The sequence below is a fragment of the Ostrea edulis genome, chromosome 2, assembly GCF_947568905.1.
Source record: "Ostrea edulis chromosome 2, xbOstEdul1.1, whole genome shotgun sequence".
In the NCBI taxonomy this organism is placed as follows: domain Eukaryota; kingdom Metazoa; phylum Mollusca; class Bivalvia; order Ostreida; family Ostreidae; genus Ostrea; species Ostrea edulis.
Genome location: NC_079165.1, coordinates 97,961,400 through 97,973,297, shown reverse-complemented (window position 1 = coordinate 97,973,297; position 11,898 = coordinate 97,961,400). Strand labels below are relative to the sequence as shown.

The window sequence follows — 11,898 nt, the reverse complement described above, 5'->3', positions numbered from 1 at the left end:
AAGTGTGTACTGCAAAATAACTTAAAAGAGAAATACCATTCTATTAAAATAAGATATTTTTCTATTTCATAGAAAACAAGAGTTCCATTGGGTGGGTCATAGCTCATCGCAATGAGTGTCAGACTGTCTACAAGCTTTTTCTATGAAGTCCTGTCGTAACCTTGACCGTTAGACATAAAATCAATAAGACTGCTCATCTCTTTATGAAATCAATGGAGCAAAACAGTAGTAACCTTAACCTCAAAATCAATACAATTTGTAAAAACTGGCCTGTAGAGAGTCTACAAGCTCAGTGTTATACACACACACACACTCATCCACACACGTACAAGCCCTTTACTAAATAACCTCTCACAATGAATTGCGAGGGTATAATTATTTCTTTGATGAAAGTTACTACCTGTGGAGATACAATGCATTGCAAAGGGATAATAAAAGGACAAGGGTTTCACAAAGCATCAGAGCCTGACTATTAAATCTATGATTAAACCAACTCTTTCCAACTTCAGGAAAATAAGTATCTTCATATTTACAGAGTGTATTGTTAGATCTCAATAAATAAATGCATACCCCAAAATTTTCTGTGGAAGATTGGTAATTGAAAATTCCAGTTGTTTTGATCTTTGAATCTGCTGATGGATTTTCTTTACTTCCCTGTGAGGGAAGATAAATTCTTAACTATAAATAACAAGAGGTACTGTGAGCAATGCTCACTAAGAATACCCCCCGCTTACCCCAATCTCCCAAAGGGTGTTGTTAATAGGTATAAATTACCTCTTTCCTGAGTGTAAAAATATGGTATGCCTTTGTAGAAGAAAATGGAAGATATAGTCCGAACACAAATCCATGTCATAAACTTATAATTTTGACATTGAGATCAAAGGTCAAGGTCATAAAGAGGTCATGAATGTACATGACACATAGTCTCATGGTGATACACCCATGTCTTATGGTATGACTATGTCAAAACCCTTAATCGTGACCTTGAGGTCAAAGTTCAAGGTCATATGGAGGTCATGAAGGTACCTGACACATCGTCTCATGGTGATACACTCATGTGTCAAATATGGTATGCCTATGTCAAAGAACAAAGAAGTTAAGGCCCGGACACGAATCCATTGTAAAAACCTTTACTTTTGACCTTGAGGTCAAGGTCATATGGAGGTCATGAAGGTACATAACACATCGTTTCATGGTGATACACTCATGTGTCACATATGGTATGCTTATGTCAAAGAACAAAGAAGTCATGGCCCTGACACGAATCCATTGTAAAAACCTTTACTTTTGACCTTGAGGTCAAGGTCATATGGAGGTCATGAAGGTACATAACACATCATCTCATGGTGATACACTCATGTGTCAAATATGGTATGCCTACGTCAAAGAACAAAGAAGTTATATGGCCCGGACATGAATCTGCACAGACAGACAGACAGAGTGATTCCTATATACCCCCCAAACTTTGTTCGGGGGATATAATAAATACATTGTAATATACACTGTGTTGGTATGTAATAATCATTCATTCAACTCAGGTAACAGTTGATCCTTCGTGTGTTTGATACATATATTAAATTGAAAGAAAATTATGCAAAAAATGTCATTTGCTGTATACTGCAACCACATGAAAGGAATAAAAGGTAGCCTTATTGCACGGAAAACTTACCCATTTTCTCCCATACGCCAGTCTACTGGCCATGCCCAAAACTCAAAGTCATATCTAGCTAACATCCTCTACAAATAAAATTGTATTGTCAACTTGCGTACGTTTGTTATTACTGTGCAGTTACAGTTGTCAGGTGTAATATATAAGTGGAATCACCACGATCACTCTTAAACCGTGACTCACTGAAATTGAAGGCCAACAACTATGTCTTAATGGTCGATATGTCATTTAATACGGGACTTTTGAGATACGGATCTACTCTGACTTTTATCGCGTGTTAAATGTAATTTGTAGGGCATGTCACTTCCAAATAACAATAACAACTAAGTAAACAAGCATGGAAAACTTCAATTGCTATCAAATTCCTGTCTGAAAATGCTGTCTTTGAAAGAAAGGAATCACTACAACCATTTTATAGGGAAATGCATTTGATTAAACTATGTGAGTTGGCGAGGAAAACAAATCTAAGGAATATCTTCAGGATATCGGTAAAACTTCACGCCTTCCATCCAAGGATACGCGACTAAATGCGCCTTTTCCCCTCCATCTAATTTACACCCAGGTACTAAGCACCAATAGTGACTTGAATCGTCATCGTGAGACTGCGAATAGCTTTTTTCGGACCGTCTGCTAGTGAAACACCATTTCTATCGATGTCAACTTTGCCCTACATTTGATTACTATCACGTGACCGTGGTGTATAAACGTCAAATATAATCGGTCATTCCGGCACATCCCGAAAGTTCCATATTCAGTGAATACTTAAACAAGAGGCCCATGGGCCACATCGCTCCTAGCAATAAACAAGCTAGAGCAAAACTATCATTATACAAGCAGCTTGATTCAGAATTTCCCCCCCAAAGGTAACGACTACAAATTCATTAATTATCATATGCCCTTGTAAACGGGTATGGCATTTCATATAAACAAATTTCATTTAAGGATTCTTTATGCCAATTTGCATGTAAAACTCTGATCCCCTATTGTGGCCCCACCCTACCCACAGGGTTCATGAGTTTTACAAACATGAATCTCCACTATTTAAGAAAGCTTTCATGTAAATTTAAGATTTTCTGGCCCAGTAGTTCTTGAGAAGATTTTTAAATGACCCCCATCTATTTTTGCATTTTTGTGATTATCTCTCTTTAGAAGGGGGCATGGTCCTTCATTAAAAAAAACTTGAATGCCCTTCATTCAAGGATGCTTTGTGCCAAGTTTGGTTGAAATTGGCACTGTGGTTCTGGAGAAGAAGTTGAAAATGTGAAAAGTTTACGACAACACGGACAGACAACGGACAAAATTTCAATCAGAAAAGCTTACTTAAGCCTTTGGCTTAAGTGAGCTAAAACCAGGTCCAAGCACAGTATCACTGATAATACATTCCCAAACTTTGTTTGGTGCTTGCAAGAGTTGACTAAATCAAATGATTGATGTTTTGGCTTTTTAGTTATATTTTGTCAGCTGTGAAATTAAGTGAGTCAATGGTTTAGAACTATCACACATTTGGGTATATTTTGAACATCTATAACATCATGAGACCTAATCACCAACACAGTACCTTGTTCTGTTGAGTCAAAGACCTCTGAGCTGCTGACAGTATACCAAGGAAGGTGATGTAATCTGCATTGCTGCAGCGACCCACTCCTACAGATATAGTTTAACAAGAGTTTTGTTATAATACCTCTTAAAATGAACACAATGATGTTTATGTCATTAATTATTTTAAATAGATTCTTATCTTTGGCATATAAAACATTTTAAAAAGATCTTTATAAAGTAAAATAAAGATGTATCTGTATTGAGCATCTCTGGTTTTACTAAAAGTCAACATTTTTTATATTACCTCTAGTAATGTAGGCCACAGTGTAGATGACACCAATTGAAAACATAAATTTCCCCATACTGACAAGCCCCTCTGTTGAAAAGTAGCCCCGTCGATACAGGACACACAGGACAACTGGACTGGTCCAATATGTGAAAGACATGCAAAATCGAATCTGAAATGTATACACATAACGAAAAATTTTGAATCACAATTGAAAACTCATCTTATTTCAACTTCAGTTTATCAGAGGGTCAATATACATAATGATTCTACAGTATGACCATAGAAAAAATTTACTGTAACAGAAGTTTTCACTTACAACACTTAAAAATCTGTCTCCTGTACTTTCCATGAAGTTTCCTTGGTATACCTTTCCCTTTCAAAAAATAATGAGTATAGAAAACACATGCTCTATAAAAACAAGTTCATTCATTGCTCAGCAAATCATATCTACAGCTGATACAATTATTGTTATCATTATACATTATATAGCACTTTATCTAATCAAGACAATTACTCTTAAGCACTTTACATGTAACACTTTAAAAACAACCTAAACAAAGAATAATAAATACATAGAAATACTAAAACTGAGGTGTTTTTTTTTTTAATAAAAAAAAACATGTATCCATAAATATCCAATAACAGATTAAATGCAAGTTTAAAAAGGTATGTTTTAAGTTTGTTTTTAAAAACAGCTAATGAACCCTCGGTATGAAGATCCAACGGGAGGCAGTTCCACAAATTGATGAAGAAATATCAAACCGTCTTTCGCCATATAGTTTAGTTCGAACACGTGGCTTTAAAAGGTATAACGATCGAATCCGCAGAACGAAGTGTTCGCTGTGGATAGTAGATTTGAACTAGCTCCTGGATGTATGCTGGAGCTAATCCATGTAAGGCCTTGAAAGTATACAAATGGATTTTATATTTTGTTTAATATGTCACAGGTAACCAGTGATGTGATATGAGAACTGGTGTAATATGTTCATGTTTCTGTGAACGTGTCACTAGCCTGGCAGCAGTGTTTTGAACTTTCTGTAACTTTTGCAAGGATGTTAAATTAACATTATAAAGAAGTGCATTTCCATAATCAAGACAGGATGTAATCGGTGATCTAACAAGTTTCCTGCATGCATCCTGTTATAAAAGATCTTCTACTAATATTATGCAGTTGGAAATAACATGAATTAGTCAATGCACTTATTTGACACTTCGTGCTAAGTGTGCTGTTGAAAAACATTCAAAGATTTTTGACACATGAAGCACAAGTGATGACAGATCCACCAAAAGCTAGTTGATATCCTGAGAATTCACTAGCTTTACAATACCTTGATCAGCCATTTCCATCCCTATATCTACTACTTTTAAAAAAACCTTTTCTAGATTATGATCAGCGCATACATACTATCTCCGATACAGAAATGTAGTACTAGTACTTTCTCTCTGACACGTATTTAACACATTCTATCAATACATAATCTCCCTATTGATAGGTGTATGGTGTCATCACCTTAGGTGAATTGATCATGCTTCAGACCGTCTAATATGGGATATCCGAAATAAAAATAACTTAAACGCTTCAGAAAAAGAAGTTACGAAAATGATGCCTCACTTGGACAACTTTTGTTTACAAAATGGGCATTTTTGCGACAGATGACTATGTCGGAATTGAATTCCTTACAGATCTGGGTTCGAAAGTTTCGGGGATTTAAAAACATATGCTATTCAAGTTAGATATAGAAGCATTCCAACAAAATCTACTATCTTTGACTAGTGAATCGGCCAGTCAATTGAAATGGGAACTGTTGATGGCGGCTATTTATCCCCATCCCAATTTCCAAATGTGGATACGTATCAAGTTTCTTAGACTTTCTCTAGTGATTGTTGCAATCAATGGTGATGGGATGTTAGTTTGCCATTCTATATCTGCTATGTTTTTACATATGTGCACCCTCTTAACCCCCCAAAAGTGCCCAAGCTTACACAGATAACGAGATCTAATTGTGGCCCATGGGCCTCTTGTTTAAGTATTGAAAGAATACGGAACTTTTGGGATGTGCCGGAATGACCGATTATACCGTTTTCAAATTTTAAAGATTTTATAACACCTGTGCCAACTCCATCGATTTTTTTTTACAATTGAATTATCAAAATTCCTTAATCCTGATCTATTTCCAATGCAAATTTTTACATTTTGTCACACAGCGTACGAATACAAATTGTGGATATGGACCCAATAAATATTGTATGAGTGATACCACTGGATAAAAGGGTAGATATGTGATAAATACAATTAACAGACATAAAAAAGAACACTAGAACTGAAGGCTGATGAGGGCCAGATTAGAACAGAGTGCCCTGGATGCAGCTGGGGCCCTGGTAGACGACAACCTTAGTGTTCATACCGAGCGAAGCTCGGATGGCCCGAAGGCCCGTCCGCGAAGCAAGGCTCTAAGATAACACGTATGTAAAATAAAAAATGAGAAAACCAACAAATTAATAGAGATAAACTCTACATATGTTCACTGAAAATTTTGTGATCCATATGGGCGCCGCCATATTGCTTTGTTCATTAGTTGCTTCTAGAGTTATTCCTGTTTTAATTTTGAATGCCAAAAATACAAGACTGACGTGTAATTTGTAATTCAAACACCCAGTTTGTTAAAGACGAATGGTATGATTATTATTGTTACAGTTTTTAGCCAATCATCAAATAAATAGAAAAACAGTAATACGACTAAATAGATGAACGAGTTCATGAGTTTCTTTAAATTTATAAGAATATATGATATACTTACGGTTATCTTTTTTTTACCATTTTGAATTTATTGGTTAATTTTGTTTAGTTTTAACGGCCTTTTTAATTGCATACGGGATCTATTGTTGTTGTTTATAATTGTTTGCTTTGAAAAAGAGAAAAAAGTCATGACAAGGTTAAATGTGACGTGACGTCACAATGCACGGTTTACGTCGCCTTGTATTTTATTTCCCGCGTTCAATGAATAGGCGGATCCTGTAGAATTGTTGTCCCCATATAAACCCCTTTAATATTGAGATGTTACTGGGTGTTTAGCACAAGGAAAATTTCATAAAATATATATTTTTTAAATGAATCATAATCTACCGTATTGAACAGAATTATGACTATCACTTGGAACATGCCAATGACCATGTCATGCTTCGCTCTGACCAACGGTCACGCACCATATACACATCAATTCTAATCTTTAAATCTTTATTGGGAGGAGTCCCCTGTTTGAAACTGAGTTGGGGTTTTATTACACTCAACTCCATAAAGGAAGAAGGGAACAGGTCCAGAGAAAGGAAGAGAGTTGATAGGGTGGGTGTTAGGAACACTCTTGTTCTGTCTCTGTGTACAGATTTTTATAATAGGCATCAGCAACCACAGGAGGTCGAGATTTTATCCACAAAGTAAAAAATTTCACTTGATTGGCCAAGCCACGAGTCTATGCATTAGCATTTATCACAGGGGCTAAGCCCGTTTTGGGCCCGAACTCTGATACCATAAATATAGAAAGGGGTCTAACTCTGACACAGATAAAAAACTAACCACTCGCTTCAAATGCCTAAAAAATCTTAAACTAGGTAAGCTATGCGTAATTTGTCGTTTTCCTTGCATAGATTAATGTTTTAACTACTTGCATGCCAAATTTCAAGTCACTGGTTCTTAAAATAACAAAGATACACGTCATCGTTCTCTCGATTTCACTTGTTTATTTTTACTAGGACATTTACCGGTCCAGGTCACGGAGTCGTTTCTCGCCTATGACAGCAGCGAAATTCAGACTAGTATGGAAGATTTCGGACCTGTCAATTAAAATTTCACATCAATTATACGCTACTTACTTCCTCATATTTCGATAATGTTCTTCGTGTAGACGTTACACGCCTTATTTTTCCTCAGCAGCATCAACTGTTGACAAGATCTGCCATTTTAATGAACGCACTAAATACCCGATATACTTAAAATCTCAAATACCTTAAAACTGATCAAAACATTATTCTTGTGATATTGCACTTAGAGAAGGAAACTGAACATTATTTCTTGGCTTTTTTAATTTTTTGTTTTTGTTTATTCTATTTCATTTAGATTATTATTACCCATTTTCCCCTTTTTTAAAGTTTTAGACATTTCGGGTATTTAGTGTATTCATTAAAATGGCAGATCTTGTCAACAGTTGATGCTGCCGAGGAAAAATAAGGCGTGTAACGTCTACACGAAGAACATTATTAAAATATGAGGAAGTAAGTAGCGTATAATTGATGTGAAATTTTAATTGACAGGTCCGAAATCTTCCATACTAGTCTGAATTTCGCTGCTGTCATAGGCGAGAAACGACTCCGTGACCTGGACTGGTAAATGTCCTAGTAAAAATAAACAAGTGAAATCGAGAGAACGATGACGTGTATCTTTGTTATTTTAAGAACCAGTGACTTGAAATTTGGCATGCAAGTAGTTAAAACATTAATCTATGCAAGGAAAACGACAAATTACGCATAGCTTACCTAGTTTAAGATTTTTTAGGCATTTGAAGCGAGTGGTTAGTTTTTTTTATCTGTGTCAGAGTTAAACCCCTTTCTATATTTATGGTATCACAGAGTTCGGGCCCAAAACGGGCTTAGCCCCTGTGGCATTTATAACGAAGTGAATTTTATTGACCTCTGGGTCTTCCACAATTATGACAATATAGAACAACTGATTCAAGAGATTCAATATGTATTCAATGTAATGCATTCAAACTTTATATTCACCTGCGTTTCATCACTTCTCAATTGTCTGTATAGTTTAGGTCCTCTTAAACAGTGGTATAACTTTTGCAATGGCATGGTTTCACTTTCACAGGCCACTTCTCTGGGATTTGGGTAAAACTAGATCTTATGTAATAGAATAGTATAACCTGCCTTTGTCATAAAATCATCCCAAACTATCTTTCGACCACACACAAAATACAAGTATTTTTATTCGATACATAAATACACGAATTTGTAACCATGGCTCTTATTTACAGAAATCTTAGTTAAGAGCACTGAAGCATTTCGTAACTACTTTTACTATGCTCTTCGATTCCCCCCACAGTAGTTCGAACCCGATCTAATATAATGACAAACTACAACATTTGGTGTAGGGCCTACGTCTAATATTGGTTGGTTGATTGTATATAGTTTAACGCCCCTCTCGAAAAATTTCCACTCATGTGGAGACGTCACCATTGCCAGTGAAGGGCTGCAAAATTTAGGCCTATGTTTATGACACGCCGTTAATTCATATGATACTTTATAAAGTTTATAAGATGTCTTATAAAAATTAATTTATGAGATACATATATCTTATAAAATATACAAAATATCTTATAAAGTTTATGAAATATCTTATAAAGCTTATAAGATAGCTTATATGTTTAATAAAATATCTAATGAAATATATGAGATATCTTATAAACTTTCTTTTATACGTAACGATATCTCATAAAAGTTATTTAAGATATCAAAAACATTAATGAGATATCTTGTAAAGAAAAAATATCAGATAACTCATATCTTTTATAAGATGTCGTACAAAGTTTATAAGATATCTTACAAAATCGGTGTGCCGTAGATGTCTTATAAATCAAATTTATAAGATATCTTCAATTAATTATAAGATATCTCATAGAATTTATAATTAAGATATCTTGTTTAACATACGAGATATTTTATAAAGTTTATGAGATATTTATGAAAATTTTCTGTCATGTTCTCAAACTTGATGCTATATCATTTCTTCACTATCTTGAAGCATTTCATAACACATGATCAATTCCATACCAAGTGGAAAAAAAAAATAATGAACATTAATTGGCTGTGAACTCCAATGAATTCAAGAAATTTTATCTACGCAGATCGAAGTCGTAGTTTGATGCAGTCGACATCGATCCTATTTAAGCAATGTTTTAGAGCGTTTTACGTGTATATTAGGTAAAATAATCACCTTTTTATTACGCTTGATACTTCTTTCTGCTAATCTCTCCGTAAAGAGAACTTTAAAAATTCTCAGTTCTCCTCCAGATTATGACACGAGTGTTCTAATATCACACCCAATACATTTGGATGTTCTATCAAAATACATATATTCTATAAGATAATAAATACATATATTCTATAAGATATTTCATAAACTTTATAAGGTATCTCAAAAACTTTGTAAGGTATCTGATATATTTTATAAGACATAAAATTCATGAGATATCTTATAATACATACAAGATATCCAATGTGTTTTATAAGATATCTCATAAAAGTAAATTCATATGATACTTTATAAAGTTTATATATGTTTGATGAAAGGCGAAGACAACGAACAGTGATTAATCTCACAACTCCTACAAGCAATACAAAACAGTGAGCCGGGCAAACACGGACCCCTGGATATACCAGGTGTGGGATCAGGTGTCCAGGAGGAGTAAGCATCCCCTGTCGATCGGTCACACCCGCCGTGAGCCCTATATTTTGATCAGGTCCAAGGAGTTATCCGTAGTCAAAATCAATGTGCCAAGAACGGCCTAACAATCGGCATGAAAACACGTCAGACAGCATTTGATCCATTGATAGGTTGTATAGGCAAACTAGATCGTTATAACGACCATAAAATTTGCGAAATGCTGACTTTAAACGCGACTGTTGGAACCCCAGCACCATCAACTTGTTTGTTAGTAGTCTGCTTCGATTTAAAAACTGACCATACACAAAACAAGCTTTGGCGTATCGAATCAGTTGAGAGATGTGAACACTATATGCAGGTGCTAATGGAATATTGTTACATAAATATGGGAAGTTGACGATTGAGAAGTTGAAATCGTCCCGTTTGTCATGAAGTTGAGTCGTTAGTTTGCCGTTAATATCTACTTTCAATCAAATATCCAAGTATGAAGCAGAAGTGGACGACTCTGTGGTGTCTTTTATTTCAAGTTCACCGGGATATATTGAATCAACATATGAATGAAAATTATTATTGTTAATAGATAACACATCGTCGGTATATCTAAATGTCGAATTGAAGGCCACAGCGTAAGATTTTTTCTTCTCACGTAGAAGTTTTTGAATAAATTCTCCTTCATAGGAATATAAAAACAGGTCAGTCAACAAAGGAGCACAATTTGTGCCGATGGGATTTCCAACAGACTGTTGGAAGACCTGATCACCAAAGATCACAAAGATATTGTCAATGAAGAACTCCAGCATATTTTCTATTTCAACTTCAGAGTACATGTACTTGTGTGTGGAATCAGAGTGGCGTTTAACAAAGTAATTTTTTGGATACAGATCATTTGATAGAAATCTTTGCGTTTTCCATTTTTGTTGAAGAAGCAACTGTCTATGATGTCAAAAAGGTCTAGTCTTTAATTTATCGTGAGGAATGGTCGTGTAAAACGTTGAAAAGTCAACATTTTGATGTTGTTGATTTGAGGAAAAATTATGATTTTAAACTAAAAGTTCTTTAGAAATTTTTAGAATCCACATTTGATTTACCCCACTTCTGGCATATGTAGTCGTACAGTACGTTTGAAGAAAGGTGATTAAATTGATTGATTGAATGATGTTTTCCATCACACTCAACAATTTTTCAGTTATATGGTGGCGCCCAATTTTTATTGGTGGAAGAGAAAATCAGATACAATGTTCCTGGGGAGAGACCACCGACCTTCCGAAAGTAAACTGGGAAACTTTCTCACTTACCGGCGCGAGCGGGATTCGAACCCGCGCCGACAGAGGTGAAGAAAGGTGAAGATAACGAACAGTGATCAATCTCATAACTCCTACAAAGAATACAAAATAGATAGTTGGGCAAGCACGGACCCCTGGACACACCAGAGGTGGGATCAGGTGCGTAGGAGGAATAAGCATCTCCTGTCGACTGGTCATACCCGCCGTGAGCCCTATATCCTGATCAGGTAAACGGAGTTATCCGCAATCAAAATCAGTGTGCCAAGAATGGCTTAACAATCGGTATGAAACACGTCAGACAGCATTTGATCCAATGATAGGTTGTATTGACGAACTCGGTCGTTATAACGACCATAGGATTTGCGAAATGCTGACTTTAATCGAGACTGTTGAATCCCCTGTACCTTCAACTTGTTTGTCAGTAGCTTACTTCGATTCAAAAACTGACTATACGCAGAACAAACTCTTGCATATCGAATTAGTTGAGATATATAAACATCATATGCAGGTGATAATGGAATATTGCTACATAAATATGGGAAGTTGACGATGGAAAAGTTGAAATCATCCCGTTTGTCATACAGTTGAGTTGGCAGTTTGCCGTTAATGTCTACTTTCACTAAAATATCTAGGTATGAAGCAGAAGTGGACGACTCTGTGGTGTCTTTTATTTCGAGCT

The 11,898-nt window shown here is 35.5% G+C and overlaps 1 protein-coding gene across 1 annotated transcript in view; it reads right to left on the bottom strand.

Moving 5' to 3' along the window:
* Positions 1–8,593, bottom strand: part of LOC125681032 (phosphatidylserine lipase ABHD16A-like) — a 24,229-nt gene extending 15,636 nt beyond the window's left edge. Inside the window, exons 1-7 of the mRNA XM_056155697.1 lie at positions 8,271–8,593; positions 3,814–3,870; positions 3,513–3,666; positions 3,228–3,313; positions 1,670–1,737; positions 571–654; positions 1–20 (exon numbers count right to left, since the gene is read on the bottom strand). The exon at positions 1–20 is cut by the window's left edge and continues 54 nt beyond it. Coding sequence (XP_056011672.1) covers positions 1–20; positions 571–654; positions 1,670–1,737; positions 3,228–3,313; positions 3,513–3,666; positions 3,814–3,870; positions 8,271–8,345 — 544 coding nt within the window. The 5' untranslated portion in view covers positions 8,346–8,593. The remainder of the gene's footprint in view (positions 21–570; positions 655–1,669; positions 1,738–3,227; positions 3,314–3,512; positions 3,667–3,813; positions 3,871–8,270) is intronic.
* Between the last annotated feature and the right edge of the window lie 3,305 nt (positions 8,594–11,898).